This window comes from Hetaerina americana, unplaced genomic scaffold (genome assembly GCF_022747635.1).
Source record: "Hetaerina americana unplaced genomic scaffold, ioHetAmer1.1.p SCAF_23, whole genome shotgun sequence".
In the NCBI taxonomy this organism is placed as follows: Eukaryota; Metazoa; Arthropoda; class Insecta; order Odonata; family Calopterygidae; genus Hetaerina; species Hetaerina americana.
Window position 1 is genome coordinate 2,013,233 of NW_027286797.1, and position 18,470 is coordinate 2,031,702.

Genomic DNA, 18,470 nt, shown 5'->3' on the forward strand with positions numbered 1-18,470 from the left:
CGCAGTCTCCACCGCCCAACATTCAAGATACACTCACAATCTATGACCGCTCCAATGCCGGCACCGTCGCTGCTCTCCACTCATTTGTTTATCAAATTTCTCTTTGAAGCATCAATAAAAATTAATCACCCTCTACCTTTGTATAGATTATGAAGAAATTAGTTTTTATAATTGTTAGAAAGATTTATTTACAATTTTCATATTTCTTCACGAAGCTGATAACTTTTTACATTTTTCAAACAGAAACGTCATTTAACAATTGATAGTAGGCAACCGTCGCCGCCATTGTAATTTCTTTGAGGATTCCGGTCCTACGGACACTCTGGACTACTTCAATGTAAGTTTTAAGTTTGTACATGCTCTAACTTTCTGTCACTGGCCATTAAAATTTCTTTAATGTTGCTGTGCCTTCATATAGTCGTGGCACGCAATACTCAGTGCGAACATTGTGTTTTAATATATACATCAAGGAAGGATTTACCATATATTAATTATGTCAGGGATAGTTTCTCCCTGAATTTAACGTTTACGTGCCTTCTGTTGAACCCGATATGTTTCATCTATTTGTTTTCAATTTTCCTGTTTTAATAGTAAATGTGGTGTGCCGCATGGTGATGTATGATTAATGAATGTAAATTAGCACTAATTCTTTAGCTTTTGCTTACCATCCAGGAAAAGTTTATGAACAGTCAATGGGTTATAGGTGTTAAATGTGCGTGTACGGATTTGGGTGAAGCAATAAACCGATAACTAATGCCACAAAGTATATGGGCGTGTCACAGTGATTCATGGAATTACCCGATGAAAATTACTCAATCAGTTTTTTTTAACGGAGTAAGTTTTACTGCTAATTTAAATTCAATTTCAGTTTTTTGGTATTGATCTCCGCCAATTCCGTTGTATAACTCACTAGAGCCTGGGATTCCTCCTAAATATATGCTAGTATTGTCAACATAACTAAATAGTTGCATCATGGATTCGGTGGTTCGACACTTTGCTTTCATGCCATTGGCTTACTGTCATAAAATATTATCCCCATGTCGTTCGAATATTATTGATTTCGCTTTTCGTGGCAGCTTATTGCTGTTTAGGAATGATGAAGAATAGCTATTGTGTGTATCATTTAATAACATCCGGTGAACTGCTTGCACTTTTCAGTGATTATCAACCATCTTGAGGCAACATGTCTATTCAATGGACGATTGCGTGTGGAATTCTCTTTGTGGAAGTCGGAATTGTATCAGCTCTATTATGCCCACTCATTCAGCCCTCAAGGTTAGTACACCTTCTCTTCACTGTATATTGCAAATTAATTGGTTACATAAAGTATGTATTACAAGCATAGGTGCAGAGATTATGGTGTTTGAAAGCTTGAAGGAGTTAATGCTGTAGTATTTTTGGTTACCTGAATGTGATGGCAGTTTTTGGGCTTGTACGTGATAAAGGAAACTAACAATACAGAAAGGATTCTGGAATGTTCTAAACCTCATGTCAGATGCACAGAAATTTCCTGAGAAGCATTAGCTACTTTGGGAAATGGGTTCTTTCGATGAAAATGAGTACCACGTTACTAATAAATATGGTTAATTTCTTCTTAAATTTTCTAAATTAAAGCCCCATTCTCCTGCTGGGGTTTTCTTGTGACGGCATTTATAAATCAAGTGGCCATATTGGCCTCTCACGTTTTCTTATGCCTGCATTCTCTTTTGAGTTTACCGGTGACATCCATTCATATGATTGCACAGAACCGTTCCTACTGCTACACCATCTTGTTTGAATAAAAAACTTGCAAATGATAAACTTCACATCTTGTTGGCTGATGGGTCAGTATCTTTGATCAGGAAACCAGAGCAGTTTTGGTAAGAGGTGATTTGCAATCAAGCACATGGGGTGGTGAGCACAGCGTAGACTGGTGCACGTACTGCCCTAATTACTTTTGATCAGTGCAGTTGATAGCACACTTCAAGATGACATTGACACTTCAAAATGAAGATTGATATTCCAGCTTAGAAATGTAATTTAATGATTCATTATTGTATCAAACCAGTAACGTTAAACCACCTAATTAATTTCCACCACTATTTTTGTATACAGGGAAAGGAACTGGCCCCCCTACCCTGATCTGTGAATTTCACATGGTGTTGGGCTTAGTAATGGGTGAACTCGACCATCACCTACCAAACCGACCTTTGGCTTGAATACTGCATTTATGGTTTTTTAATTTTTGTGTGTATGTGCTGTGTGTTAGAAACAGCACACAGATGATGGTATTGAAATGCTGCAAGGGTTTTGTGAAATAATTAGTCATTATTTTTATTTCTGTTTAGGGGAAGATGGAATTTGATGAAGTTATGGCTTCTCCAGTCATTTGTAAAAAGATAAATAAGTCTAATAGTAATACCGAAAAAGGAAAACTTAATTATTTGAACAATAGATAATGTATTTATTTGATTAAAAAAATATTGAAAAGCATAGAAAGTGAAAATATGAATGTATTATACCCGAGCGCAAGGCAGAATGAAGTGTCTGGATGCAAGGCAAATACATTCTATTGATGGCACATGCCCAATTAAAAATTGTGCCTTGTTTGATTTTCTATGGGATTAATCCAGCTGATGAAATTGCTGGTGAAATTAAGTGACGGACTAATATTAGGTATTTTCTCATGAAAATGGCACCATCTTCTCTGTGCTATTATTCATTTACAATTGAAAAAAATATTTAAATTTTGAATTCTTCATTTTTGAAACCTATCATGAACAATAAGTGAGGGAAAGGTGTGGAGATCTATCGAGGGGAAATGGGAATGTAACAACAAAGCGATATCATAAACCACAAAAGAAACTTTAGGAACTTTTAATAGGAGAAGGACAAGGAAACCATGGATGGTGGATGAAATTAGTGGTAAGATAGGGAAATGGAAGGATGTAAACACAGAGTTAGGCAGAAGGAAGTAAAAAGACTCAAATAATAAATTGAGACAGGTGAAAATAGAGCAAAAGAAGTGTGGAAGATGCAGTGTGAAGGTATAGAAGTGAACAGAGGAAGGGTGGCATTGGTGCACTATACAAGAAGGTTAAAACACTGTCAGCAAGTAAGAAGGGAAAATGTTTAAAAATCAGTGATAAGTTTGCAAAAATATTAGTGGAACGAGAAAAGGTCAAAGAGAGAGAGAGATGAAAAGGATGTATGGAAGAACTGTATGGTAAATAACTTAGGTCAGCAAGGTCAGGCATAGAAAAAGAATATGACCTAGATGAAGATAGCTTAGGTCGTGGCTTACCTGAAATGTGGGAGGAAAAGATTTTATGGACTAATTTGTTGCATATATGATGAAGGAATCTGGGTGGGTCAATGTTCTTATTTTGAAAAAGGCAAAGGCTACATCATGTGAGGACTCAGAACAATTGCATTGACTTAGCACGCAGCTTAACTGGTTATCAGGATCATCAGCAAAAGGACCGAGAGAAGCGCAAATGATTACTGAAGAGATGATCCATTTGGGATCAGGAAAGGGAGAGGCATGCAGATGCATGATCTCAGTAATGAGATCACTAATAGAGTGGAATATAGAATACAACCAGTACATATTTGCCTGTTTAGTAGGTTTTGAAAAGGCGTATGATTGAGTGAATTGGAAAAACCGATGAGTATGTTGCAGAAAATAGGAATAGATTGGAGGGATAGGAGGCTAATCCACAAACTGACATGTCTCAGGCTGCTCAGATGCAAGTAAGGGATGGAGAGTCCAGATTGGCAGTGTTAGGAAGAGGAATAAGGCAGCGTTGTCCATTATCACCTGTGCTCTTCAACGTGTATGTGGAGGTAATGATTAAAGATGCATGGGCAGAACTGGAGATATGAATGAAAGTCTGCGGGGAAGTCTTAAAATCAGTTAGGTTTGCTGATGACCCAGTTGTAGAATGTCAGTCAGCCAAGGGGTTGTAAGTATTGCAGATTGAATCTGAAATTCAGTGAGATAGATGTGGGATGAGAATAAATATGCATAAAAGAAAGGTTTTGTTGTTTTCCCGATAGAGAAAGGCTAAGTTAAGCATTTAAATGGGAGGGCAAAAACAAGTACTGGTGGAACAGTTTACGTATCTTGGAAGTGTTTTGGACCAAAATAGCCGAAGTAGTAGGGACAAATAGAGAAGAATTGCACTATGCAATTAAGCTTTCATGAGGGGAAGGGAATCGATGACAGGAATGTCAAGTGAGGATGTTAAGAAAAAGCTCATCAAATCTTTGATATGTAGCGTGTTTATATACGGTGCAGAAACATGGTCATTGAAGTAGGATGATAGGTGTAGATTGGAGGCTTTTGAAATGTGGGTGCGGAGAAGGTTAAGTGGACAGAAAAGAAAATGAATTAGGAAGAGCAGGGCATAGTGAGGGAGTAGAGGGGATTCTTGGAAGAAATCATAAGGGGATAGGAAAGATGATGCCGAACATATTGATTGGTAATGGGATGTTCAAGACTGATGTAGGGGAGAATGTTAGTAAAATGAGGGAGGGGCAGGAATAGGATTGGAATGTTGGACGTAATGAAGGGAGTATACAGAATTGAGGAGGGTCTTTTACAGTGCCGGATGTCAAGCATGATTTGTAATGAGAGGTAAGTAAATGTGTCATTTTGCAGTTGTGTCCATCGAAAACCTACCTTAACCAGTAGATTACCTATAATAATAATTATGAACAAATGATTGAATTGTGAACAAAATAAATTAAGCTGCAGCTTTTTTTCCATTTAAGGAATTCAACAGTAAGCGTACATTTGCGTTAGTGTAAATAAATTATCATTGAAACTAGGCTCAGGATATATCTGTGAAAACCTCATAATTTAGTACTGTTTTTCACTGCCCTGCCATGTGTCCTAACCAGAGTTAGTGGCTCCAATGGTTTTCTAAATATTCCCTTGGGTATTCTTATTTCTACCCTCATATTGGCAACACATCAGCACAGATTGTCCCAATCAGCACCATGAATGTTTACTTATTTATTTCCATCTGTTGCAGTGTGTACGAGTCAGCAAAAGTTGATTGGAAAGCATAAAAGGCATATGTTGATTCAAGTTTTGTGTGGTATGGGATATTGGTTTTACAATACCTTTTGAGGATGTGTGATGGGACGTCAAAAGCCTCAAAATCTGAAGGGCGCTATGATTAATCATCCCTCAAAAACTCAATAGTTTAATCACCGTTGTCAGCCTAGGTTTTTGATAAATAACTAAGCATATAAAAGCAAGACTGATGGAAACTCATCCCTCAACAGAGTATGCATTGGCCTTGATTGTACCCATTTGTAAAAGTACAATCGGACCTATTCATAAAAATTAGGTGTTCTATGTTGTATTATTGTTTTTTTTTTCAATTTCAGGTGGCAGACATTCCTACGCTCTCGATTTGTAGCATCCTTAAAGAACAAGGCATATGTTTTTTTCGGTGTAATGTTCATCACTCTCTTGATCTTTTTTTGTGGTAAGTGTTTTTGTTTTATTATAAAATTTTTTCTATTTGTTGTCTTAAATTTTGTTCATGGTCAGTTATGTTATTTTAAAGCTACTAATGTTTTGCCAAAGTTAACATTTGGTGGAGTCATCAAATACTTAAGTATAGTACTATAAATGTAAGAGTATTAAAATATAGTAATGATGATTGCATATTGTCAACTTATTTGAAATCATTGCTATTTCTGAAAATTTTGAGTTTGTGGAAACTTATTATTTTGTCAGAAAGTGTGGTATCCAGTTCTTAGTATATTTCTATTTAGTGCTGAAGGATGTTTTTTTATAATTCTAACATTTAAAGTGGCCATCGGTTAATAGATGAGGGCCTGTGTATAGAAATAAATATTAAATTCCATGAGGATAAATTGATTTGCCACCTACCTAATTCAAATGGACCAATTGTATGTATAACTTATAAGAATTTAGTAATCACACTTTCACAATGAGAAAGTTCGACTCTGAAAAAGTCTGTTATGTTGCAGTTCATCAAAATTTGAAAATTAATATGCATCAATAATGCATAATTATCTATAATTGTATATTCTGCATCAATTGCTTACTGTGTTTTGTGGATCGTCTTTGATTGCGGTGAAAGTTGGGGGGGATGTGGAATTCCCATTGTTTTAAATAAAACAAATTACATTGAAGGTGGTATGCTTGAAATATTTATTTTTTTGGTTAAAAATGTCTTCTTTCAATCAACATAGATTCAATTAGAGAAATACGCAAGTACTCTGGGAAAATTTCGGGAGAAGGAGAGCACCTTCATGTTGCTGACGAGACACATGCATCTCTGCGGTTGTTCAGGGCACAACGCAATTTCTACATTTCTGGGTTTGCTCTTTTCTTCATGTGGTAAGAGAACACCTTGGCTCTTCTCAGTATTATTCTTGTAAAAATATATTCTTATTTTTGGAATTGTGCCTTTTTTGTTGATCAAATGTATACCCATATTTCTTTTTATTTCATTGCACAGAACACTTACAGGTATTGATCTCAAGCCATGTATCAATAATTTTCAGTGATCATAAATGAATTTCGATTAATGGTATCAATATTTCATTGATTGGGAATCATGGAAAAAGCAAAAGGTAATTTGTTGTCAGCCATTTTAGAGATCCTGAATTGCATTTTGATAGAGAATGTTTGGCTGTCTTGGAATGAAATAGTTTAGGAAAGGTTGTTTTGCTTTTGGCAAGACCTCACCTTTAATATGAATAAACTGTTTGGGGACTCATGTAAAAAGACTTGATCATGGATTAAACAGAAAGCTTCTCATTTTTATTGGATGAACTTGTGTTGGAGACATTTACACAAAATATGATTTTGATTAAACTTTCATAAAAGTACATACATATTACTCATGTTTGATTTAATGCTGACATGGAAGGAATTAACCAAGCACCACATTGCACTAGTAGATGAGGCCACAGGAAGAGGCTAAAGGAAGCTGAGGTCAAAACCCACTGATATAAGGATTCATCAAGTTCATAAGAACAATTCAAGAGGACAACAGTCGGAAGCATAATTTACAACACATTGATAAATTATTACTCTTATGGTTAATTATCTGACACCCCCTGGCACATACTGAGTTAATCAGTTACTACCTTTTAAATATATTAAATTATCCCTCACAAAAATTGTATAATTTTACTAGAAATTATCTGTAAAGGAGAAGGGTACTCTTAACTAGGGATCAAAGTTTTAATGATATATCTAAGACAATGTCCTCATTTGTTTGAAATAATGGTTTGAGCATCACTTTGTAAATGTCAACATTAATTTTAATTTGAGGAATTAGACTCCGAAAAAGATGCAAGATTAAAACACCAATATCCAATTGTTAGGATGTAAAAAGAAGTGAGCATAGTAGGCCATGCAGGTTAAAATATAGTTTCAGGGGTAGCAGATTGTTATTTCTTGGTGTCATCGAGATGTGAATTATGTTGTTTAATTTCTTAAACTTGTAATGTTTACTTTCTTTACAGTCTACTTAAGTATAGGCATTCTCTGCCACAGGAGGAATGCCAAAACATTTCCTTTCAGCAAACACATTAACAATCCCATACATTTTTATCCATTCATCCTATGGAGACGTAATGTTCTGGGAAGAGCTAAAAATCTCCCGTGGGAGCAGTGGTCGAAGCACAAGCAAAAATGTCATTTGAAAAACTAAGTGATTCTCAGTTTAAAGCTTAGGCTGGCATGAAAGATTTTGAGGTTGCCATAAATAGTGTCGAGTCATGTTTGTACCGAGGCAAATGATGCAGATAAGGCCTTATTCTCCAATTGGGAATAGAAGTACAGATACTTGTTTAAAAACTACCATTCAAAGGCTATTGAAATTGTGATAAATTTCCATGCGATCCAAGAAAAATTTATTATGTTAAAATGGATTAAATATAGTAGTGCTAAGTGCTCCAAAGAGTAAATTACTGTTTTCATGTGGGGTAACATGGATAGAGATATGGAACATTCACTTGTAATTGTCCAAGCTGCAAACCCCAAATGTTATAAAAATTTAAAAGTTGCTGTGCAGAGAGCTGTGATCTGGTGACACAACTCAAAAGCTTGGAGCACAAATAAAATGAAGTACAGGAGTGTATGACTGTTTGCTTTAATGTAATCAGAGAATGAAAACAGTAGGTTGAAAGGTAATTTTTTCTTGGATAATAATGCCATGTGCCGTCCTCATCTAGATCTACCATTAGAACTTTCGCGGTTCCCAGTAAATATTACAGTCATCACTAAACCCATGGATTATTTGTGGGCTTGAGAGGTTTGATTCACGGGGGGTTATTTATTGTATTCAAGTTCAGTGCAGAGTTATGGAAACAGTCTGTCTTAACTGATGTGTCTACTGACAAAGAGAGTGAGGTGGCTAAACCTTTAATTATTCTGGATGGAGGACATTAGTATTCAACGAATTTTCACGATTATAATACCAAGAAATGACAATCTGCTACCCCTGAAACTAATTTTGATGTGCTTTGGCTACTGGGCTCACTTCTATGTCCCACATACTGGTTAGCCTTAGCAATGGAAAGTGTGAAAAGTGAGTGCTACAAAATGCTTCCAACCACCTGGATTTATTGGTTTAACCAGGCAGCTTCAGCTTTGGAGCTCATAATTTTAATGCCTTTTGATTTGAACAATTTTTATTTATTTATTTATTTATATTTTTATTCGTATTTATTTATTTACTTTTTCCTAATTAAAAAGGAACATAAGTTTTAGGTTATGACAGTGGTGCAAAATGACCATAGCTGTCGACGCACCCTACAAACCCTTAAAACTACTACTTTAAATGGTCAGGACAATAGTGATAGTATAAATACATACAGTATTAACCTCACTTCTGTTTTGGAATGTGATGTATCAAGGGTGACTGACTTTTTAAATATGGTGACAAACATACCACTTAAGCGATTTTAATATGCATTCTTTAGTATATGTATTGATGATTATGGGGAGGACAGTATTGGACAAAATGGGGCAAAAGAAAATAATGGAACTACTGAACTGAATAACTCTAAATAAGCAGTCTGTAGTATTGAATAGATCAGAAATCTTCATCCAGTTAAAAGAGGAGCAAGTTACTCAAATGGATAAGAGGGCTGGGCCTACTGAGCGAGAGTGCTTGTGCTAGATTCTGGGTGATGCTGCTTGACAACAACAGTTGCACCCTATGTGTGATTTTTTTGACCTTCCTGGGAAAGCACAGGTGACACAGGGAAAGCAAATTACCCCCCTCCCCTTCCCCCAACCTAATGTTTGAATTTCAAGTATCAATGTACTAGGTTAGCTCTATACTTGCATATCAAATTGACATTCGGGTTGATAACTTCAGATTTTAGCAATGTTGTCAATCTATCGAGTTTGATAAATGATTATAAAAGCATGAAAGAAAACATTAGTGCAACATGAAAATTAAGTAGTGTATTATCTGTGATTATTTTGTGTGAACGAAAACCATATTAAAAACTCCTAAACTGCCCTCAAACAAATTTGGTTGGTTGTAACAAAGATGTTTACATGTACTCATGAGAAATTTTACTAGTATAATATTTTATTTTTATCTCACACATAATGTAATCTTACTTTATTCATTTGAATTTAGAATAGTAATTTTGTCAATCATAATGTTGTGAATTGCTCATGTATCATTAAAATACTAAAATAGCCGATTTCCCTCGAGCATTTTTCTCCTATGGCGTTGGTAATTCAAGCATGCATGTAACAAAAATTTGGACTTTGGGGAAAATTTCATGAAAATGGTCATCTCTTGGATTTTCTAAGGAGTATGAAGTTAAAGTGACTCCCATTCTTCCAAACCAGGGAGAAAGTTTCATTCAGATACTTACTAAGGCGATAGCAGACAGTGCTCTATGAATGTATTTTGGATAATGGCAGAAGTCCTCTTTTAGCAACCAAGGAATCTCTAAATCTAGTGAAGTTTTTCATTTATTCAATACTAATAGCCGTAAGAGCTCAATTCAATCAATATATCTAGTTAAGTTTGTTTGTAAACATGTTTATTCTTGGAATCTTGTCATTTTGATGTATCTCGACAGGGTTATCAAGCGGCTGTTACATGTGATAGCTGCTCAAGCCACAGTTATGGCTGAGAGTGTAGCAATTTTGCGTCAGGCTGAGTCAGCCTCCTCTCATGCTAGGACACTCCTTAATCTGCAGAGTGGAAGCTCTCCCTCGGGTGAAGCTCACCAAAATGTGACAAATGAGGCCCACGACATGGAGCTGAAAGAATTTAAGAAGAAGGTTGATTCCCTGGAGCATGGTAATGTATATTTGAATCACCAATGGATCAAGTCCCTTGTATCACCTTTTTCACTTTTAAGAGGGTCATCCGGAAAGTAGTACCCGTTCGTGAAATAAAGAGACAAAAGTAAATATTAACAAACATAAAAAATTTTATTTGAAAGAGGATACTTTAAACTACTTCTCAACATAATCTCCAAGCAAATTAAGGCATTTGTCATAACGTGTGACAAGTTTCTGTATTCCTGCTGCATAGTCCTTCGCCGCCAGCTCATTGAGATACGCGAGGGACCCATCTTGCACAAATTTTTGCATAATGCAGATGGTGTTTAACAATTTCATGAACAATTGTTCGAGAAACATTGGGAAAATGCTCACAGATGTCATCAATTGTGACGCGCCGATCGTTCCTCACGAATTCGTCAACTGAGCTCACCAGTTGGTCTGTAATGACAGACGGTCTCTCCGAACGCTCATCGTCGTGTGTGTTCCCCCTCCCCATGTTGAAGTTGCGACACCACCGCCGAACAGACGACTCGTCCATTACATTGTCTCCATACACCTCCTTTAATTGGCGATGAATATCACATGGGCGAACGTTTCTTGCATTGAGGAATTTAATCACTGCCCTCACTTCACAACTGGCGGCGTTCTCAATTTTTTTAAACATTGTAAACAATCACAGAAACAACACAGGCAATGCTAGCGTCACGCAACTTGGCTCAGAGAAGGCAGACAAGCCACTGAAGCTATCTGACCTCGTCCAGCGGCTACTCGCGTCGTCAGCACTTCATGCGGCACGAACGGGTACTACTTTCCGGATGACCCTCGTAAATTACTCAGAATAAATTATAAATCATCATGCAATTTATGTAATTGGTAGTGGAAGCATAACTTTTTTGTAATTGACACGTGCATTAATGACAAGTCTAATTTTGTTTTATCCGACAAAAAATGTTTTTGCTGACACCATGGCCTAGTTTTTACAGGTTATGCCACTAAGTGGTAAAACATAGGTCATAGTACGCAAGTAGTAAATCGTGTGTTGAATATAATTTATTACTGTAATTTAAATAGCCATGCAATGTGTTAACTTGCTCTCAATATTATGGAATAATTAAGCCTGTTAATCATTAGTGGGCCATAGATTCCTTCTGTTCCCAGTGTACCCATATATTTTGGCTTGGGGTCATAGAACACACCAGCCAACTATTTTATTTATCCATGACACCATATATTGTGTAAACCCATTTGCCACCCATTTCTTTTCCTCTTAAATTGCTGTTAGAAAAAGAGGATTTGTATAAAGAGTAATGAGGAAATTTGTGAATTAAAAATTATTTTCTACCACGTAAGTAAACCTTCCATCAGCTACTGTAGTCGAGAATGAGGTGATCGCTCCTCCTTAGTTTTATCCCGTTTAAAGTTTAAACAATGATTAAGCCGCTCAAAGTAATGCCATATTCCTTATTAATTTTCCTTTATAGGAGAGAATTTGCAATATTTTTATGAGTTCTAAAATCCATGCTTGAGCTTTATAGATAGCAAGTGCTAGTTCCACAAGCACTAGCTATGACAGCACAGTGCAGGTACTTCAACTACTACCAAGTATTCAAGAAGTTCTCTCGGGTTTCCCACCGGGTCAGGTTGCAGTACACCGACGTTTCGAAGACTGACTCTGCCATCGTCTTCAGGGTGAAGTCGTCGTCTTGATTTCACCCTGAAGACGATGGCAGAGTCAGCCTTCGAAACGTTGGTGTACTGCAACCTGACCCGGTGGGAAACCCGAGAGAACTTCTTGAATACCATACGCCGGGAAAACCTGAGATCCTTTACTACGAAGTAATTTTCATAATGACAGATTTTTAGTAAGCATATTGGGAATCATTATTCATGACTTGTTTTCCAATCTGACATTGCATTTAAATTGATAAGCAATCACTGATTAATAAATTCTTGTTGTACATTGGAGGAAAAGTGGAGAGAAACCCAGCGTTGGCATTAGCCCACTCTTAATGGAAGGCACCAAAAGGTCCACAGCTTTAACTTCCCATTTGATATATGACATACTCATATGAATTGCTCTCCACTAAGTACCCTGAGTAGAGATGTGGATACCGCCAAATAAAAGGCACCACCCCCAGGGTTCAAACCTGGGCCATCTTGGTGGGAAGCCAGTACAATAGACCAACACATCCCAATCCCACATAGTTTTCTCTTGTGATCATAGGGATCTCTTGCAGCCTGGCTTAATTTTGTGTAATAATTCTTTTAAAGAATTTCCCAGGCTGCAGTCTCACAAGGTTTGACAAGTCATTCACTATTTACACTGCATTGTTTTAATTGGGAATATCATTTTACAAATGTGAATCCATATATCAGTGACCCTTGGTCAGTATATGTCCTTCGCTATTTATTTGTTTTCTCTGTGGCCAAGTGATTGGTTTAGCTTTCTGACATGGTTGGCACTGCTTTTCATTTGATGATAGAACTTTGTTTTGATAAAAGTATAATTCCACCCTTATATAAATGGCTGTAAAACAGATATGAATTGTTCTTACCATTTGGTAAAAAAACTCAAATTAATCACAAAGATTGAAAAAGCAGAGTTAATTTGTTTATTAATTGTAATAACTTTTTCCCTTTATCTATTTGAAACATATGAATTGAATTTGTTTTCTATCACGACCATATTTTCTACATATTTCAGTTATCCATATTTTCAATTATCTGTGCTTCGTCATGGATCCTTTAGCATGGATAATCGCCAGTTCTCGCTAGAGACATAATTTTTAATAACCAAATATTCCAGAGATGCCCTTCTTGGAAATTTAGGGACTAGGAGAATCTAATTGTTTCATGCTAAAATGAAAGTGCATATTTATTACTAAAAGCATGACATCAGTGACCAAAAATAATGCTTCTATAAAATGGTTTTCTATTTTTCTTTAAATGGCACTGCCACATTTTATAGAGCTTTAAGTGAACGTCACATTAAATCCAATTAGAATACTAATAATGTTAAGGTCCTCCTTGAAACAGTTAAATGTAATTTTTGGCTAGCACATGATTAACATTTGATGCACTGACAAAATTCTACGTGAAAAGGAACTGCAAAGTTCACTCCCTTGTTGAAAATCACTAGAAATAAACATATCATAAACCATATTTAAAGAAATTTATTGCAAAAGGTAATATTATGGAGACAGATATAGAAGGGAAAAATGCCTTAAAAGTTGCCAAAATATAGTTTGCTGGTGCAAAAATCATTGTGAACAGGAGCAGAGGGCAAAACGTTTTTCAAGTGAGGCTCTTGCCGAGGTTCCACATCGAAGTGAGGTACTTAGGAGAAGATTAGGAGTTTGAATGACCAAGCAGCAAAACATCTCTCTCCATCATCTATTGATGGCGCTAGGCTGAAAGTATTAATGAATAAGGCGGGCATTTTTATTTTAAAAAATGTATATTTCTACAAAATATTTTGTACTAAATTGTTTGTAAGACCATAAACTACAATTTTACTCCACGTATCTCCGTGTAGCTTTAATGACTGCCTCCAGTCTCGGTCTGACGTGGTTGCTGGTCCGTTTTAATGAGCCATGACCCATATCGACGAATGTCGTCTCAATAGTGACACTCAACATTTGGATGTCTAGACTTGTTGGTGACCCTTTCAACCATACTCCACACACAGTAGTCCAACAGATTTTAAATTGGGTTGTTGGAGGCCAGAATTCTTTGGATCAAAAAATGTAAATGATGTACAACAACGAATTTTGCACCAAATGGCTCGCATGAGCTGGTGCACCATCCTGCTTGAAAACTTATTGTCTTCAGATGATACATTTCCATTCACAGCTTCACGATGTTTGTCAAAGCATGCAAATAAACTTTTTTGTTGAGGTTTTCCCTTTTGTTAAAGAAATGCGGTGGCATGACATCACCCTCGCAGGACAAAACTCCTGACACATAAAAATTTGCCTGAAATTTCATTCTGGAAACAACTGGGACACATTTGGGGTCGTTTCTATGACTGGTTAAAATGTTTGGTCAAAAAAATTCTGATTCATCCAGCAGTATAGGGAGCATGAAAGCAGATTGCAACATTCAACTTGCTTTGCTCTGGCGACTTTGTAAAGCTTCTGTCTCATTTAAATGATGTAAGGCATGCAGCGGCTGTCTTCCTCGACAATTCAATGCTTAGTCTTTCCACTCACACTAACAAGCGATGGCAATTTTTAGATTGATAGCCCTGAATCCTTAAAAATGAGCTCCTAAGTCCACTGGATGACATTGGTTGGCCTGACAACCCACTCCTTTTTGTAAATTTTCTTGCCAATGTTACAAAACAATTGTTGTACTTTTCTGTGTCATTATACTGTGCAATGATATCATATACCTTCGATCTTGGGTACCAAACGGAATAATTTCTGAAAATTTGGGAACCCACAAATTCCTGTTGCCGAGCAACCAGCGCATACACATTCAATAATCATGGCTCTTTGGTTATACTCAGCATTTGTTCTCAGCACTGCAACCATTTGGTGGTTATGACCAGTGCATATGTTAAGCTTATTTGGTAACCTCTACTTGTGGTATACTGCGGGGATTTCAAATTGAATTTTGTCCAGCCCTGCCCTGTTATTGAGTATCATTTATATAATTACCCTCTGGATTTAAGGTAGAGATAATTAATTCAGAACCTAGCGTAGACTAATAATTTTCCCAATTAAACTTTTTGTTTTTCCCATTTTAGTTTGTTTTCCTATGGCATTAATGTCATGTAATAGTGGGACATGAGTATGAATCGATGATGTAATATCATTTGGCTTCCTTAGTTTACTGTAACATTTGAATTTAAACATATCTCACTTCATTAGTTTAAATAATACATATCATGGTTTCATCTATATCTCTATTTTTTGTTTTAGACTTGATGCAAGAGAAGAAAGAAAAGACTTTACTTCGATCCCAAGTTGAGTCTGTGAATTCAGAATATGACAAGCTGATCAAGGAGCATGCAAAACTGCAAGATGAAATGAGCAAGGGTGACCGAAAGAAAGATTGAATCAGGGTAGTGATTGGCCCTCAATTTTATAGAAATATTGTAACTTTTGTCCTGATATTTAAAATAGTTTGCAAAGTTGAATTTTGTATTTGATTCTGTTGGATGTATTTGTTAATTAATTTATGTTCTTCATTCTATATTGATTGTACTGTTTGCAAAGTACCCATTTTAAAATAATTATTTCCTTCAGTGTGTATGCCACATTTAAAAAAAATATTTTTTTGGTGCATGTTCATACATTTCTTCTCAAACTGTACGTATGCCTACTAAAGAATGTGTAATGCATATGTGGTGACCTTAATTTTATCACTTAATAATTATTTAGTTTTGGTCATTTGAATTATTTTAGTTCCTTTTATTTTTGTATTAAATCTTCATCTCTGCTCTCAGCATTACTTAGTTTGTATTTAGGTCTAACCATTTGTGGTTTGGCTTTTGCTGCTGAGAATGTAAACCTGAATTACTGTGATAGTTCGGAATGAATGGGAATGCCATGTTGATATACTCCCTAGTAGATTTGGAAAGTTTTTTCAAGCTGGATTTTCCCATGGACATTAATAATTTGGCTGGTGACAAAAAAGAATAATACAAAACTGTTACAGTTGTATTTTTACATTACATTGAGTTTTTGGCCACTATGAAGTGTTGCTCAATATTTGAGCACTTTGGTGAAGACTTATAAACAAGCAGAAGCACATGCGTAGAGCATTTACATAAATGTTGTATTTTGTATTCCATATCATTTTATTCCCAGCATTATAAATTGTGGTGAAGTTTACAAAAATTCAACAGAGTTGTTGATATAGATCTATAATAGCTTGAGCAGTGTAGTCGTAATAAACTATTGTTTCTGGGCTGTGGCTAAAATCACTGTCAGTTATACCATTTAAATGATGATACTACTCTACTAATCAAATATCTTGGATTATAATGCACGAGTGGAAATTAAACGATGAGTCCACAAAGGAGCGGATGTCTGGGGATGGTTTCTATAATAGTTTTTTTAGGAGGATGCAGTATATGATGGCATGGATGTTGAGTTAGCATAAGAAAAAGTTGTCAATGGAAATGATTAAACATGAAGTCCTGTTGCTGAGAAGTAAGTCTGGTGGGTCATTAACTTTAACAATAAATACTACAGAGTTCCTCTTGTTTTCAATGGCCACCTTAATTTCTTGTGATTATGGATTGTGTTTGAGTGAAGTGCTCAATTTTTACAGGTTTCTGTTAAATGTCATGATCAACATTGGGGTGTACACTTTAATTTTTCACTATTATGGTGTTTGTTATATTCTTTGAAAAGAATAAAATTGTATCTGTGAAAAGTCAGTTTCAATTTACTGTGAGTGAGTATTAGGCAGCTTTGTTACTTTTGCCATGTTATCCAAATAACAAATTATAAGAAATATTTGCAATTTTGTCATTAAAGATTTTGTCTAAAATTTATGGTACAATTTATTTCTTGGCAAAAAGAGTCCTTTCATATTCCAGATTCATGCAAGACATTTTTGTAAAATAGGGAAATGGTATAATTTGTTTCCTTAGTCCCCAATTTTTTCTGAATATTAGACAATACTACATTTTTTATGTCGGCCTGGCCTCTTCAGTACTCAAGATGACTGGCTATCTCTGTATTTTTTGCTGAAGCCCACACCCGACACAATATTCAAAAGCTTACTTAGTTTTTAATTAGACTTAGCAGGAGTTTGGGATCATTATTAGTTAACAAAGATATGAAATGTCACTTAACTGGATAAGGTTTTAGGTAATCTTATTCTTTTAGGTACCGGATGAAAGTGGTGGTGAGGGTTTTTAACAACCTTGCAACCGTCTGGATGACGAAAGGAAATCAGCTAGTCTTGAAGGAACTACATAAGGAAATAGGGCATACTAATAAAGATACAATGCTGAGCCTGGAGTACATAATATAATTTATTTACAGGAAGTCAATTTGCAAAAATTTTATGTGCAAATAACTAATTTCCATTTTATGAACTCCCAGTGTGAAAGCTACCATTATTAAAATTTCTTATGGACTTGCTCAAAAATGATAAATATTTGTGTGTATAGAGGTCAACACTATTCATGAGCAATATTCCAGCAGATAATAAGAATACCTGCATTGGTCTTGAGGATATGTAAATACATATATGACTAGATAGAATACTAGGGGATAGCAGATGTAATATTAGTTGACTAAAATAAGCATCCAGTAGTAGTATTTAGAGGAGGCGACTGACAGCTGAGGTCATTTGCGCCATAGGGGATGGACGGGAAAGGGTGGAGAGAAACCTGGCATCAGCATTAGCCTACTCTTTACGAAAGGCACCACGGGGTCTGCAGCTTAACGTCCCATCTGACGGACGGTGTACTTACTCAAAGTGCCCTCCACAAAGCACCTCAAGTAGGGATCAAGATACCTCTGAAAAATATTCAACACCATCAGGATTTGAACCCGGGCCCTCTGGGTGGGAAGCCAGTATGATAGCCACCGCACCATCTCGATCTCAATAAGCATCCAATCATGGGATCTGAAATTCCTTAACTGTGTAAATCCGAAAATTCTTTTTTAATTTTTATTTAATTCCAGCATGACTGTTCTCATTTTTGATAGATATAGGTAAACTTTTAAACAATTTACAACTTGGCTGATTACGGTACAAAGTAAGATTGTGAGATGTTACAAGAAAATCCTGCCTATTTCTATTATGATTATTATCTATGCCTTGGTTTAAGATAAAATTTAATAAAGATTTATATTCTTTAAGGGTGGGTCGTAGTATTCCAGGGGTAGAGTGTTGGACTGCTGACTGGAGGTCCCGGGTTCAATTCCCGGGCAAGTCTCTGGGCACCTGCAGCTCCACCCAAGCTGTGATTTTTTGGGTACCAGATCTTCCTGGGAAACCGGCACAGGGAAAGGAACTGGCCCCCCTACCCTGATGTGTGAATTTCACGCGCCGTATAGGGCTTAGTACTGGGTGATCTCTACCATCACCTACTAAACCAACCTTCGGGTTGATAATTGTTTATGGTTTTTTTTTATTCTTTAAGGTACATGAATGAATGTACATTTAAATACACAGTAACAGAAAAATTTTCAATTGTTAAAAA

General features: G+C 36.1%; 1 protein-coding gene across 1 annotated transcript; it reads left to right on the plus strand.

Moving 5' to 3' along the window:
* The first annotated feature begins 225 nt into the window (after nt 1-225).
* On the plus strand, nt 226-15,555 carry LOC139689403 (B-cell receptor-associated protein 31). Its single transcript, XM_071586504.1, has 6 exons — nt 226-337; nt 1,159-1,275; nt 5,380-5,480; nt 6,217-6,364; nt 10,087-10,310; nt 15,223-15,555. Exons 2-6 carry the CDS (start codon nt 1,184-1,186, stop codon nt 15,357-15,359), a joined length of 702 nt encoding a protein of 233 aa, XP_071442605.1. The 5' UTR covers nt 226-337; nt 1,159-1,183; the 3' UTR covers nt 15,360-15,555.
* Nucleotides 15,556-18,470: the final 2,915 nt, after the last annotated feature.

Bases quoted from the DNA above. Each gene is read 5' to 3' on its own strand.
- LOC139689403 (XM_071586504.1), top strand. From the start codon at position 1,184: ATGTCTATTCAATGGACGATTGCGTGTGGAATTCTCTTTGTGGAAGTC. The intron at 6,365-10,086 runs GTAAGAGAACAC...GTATCTCGACAG, and splicing joins TTTGCTCTTTTCTTCATGTG to GGTTATCAAGCGGCTGTTAC. The intron at 10,311-15,222 runs GTAATGTATATT...TTTTTGTTTTAG, and splicing joins GGTTGATTCCCTGGAGCATG to ACTTGATGCAAGAGAAGAAA.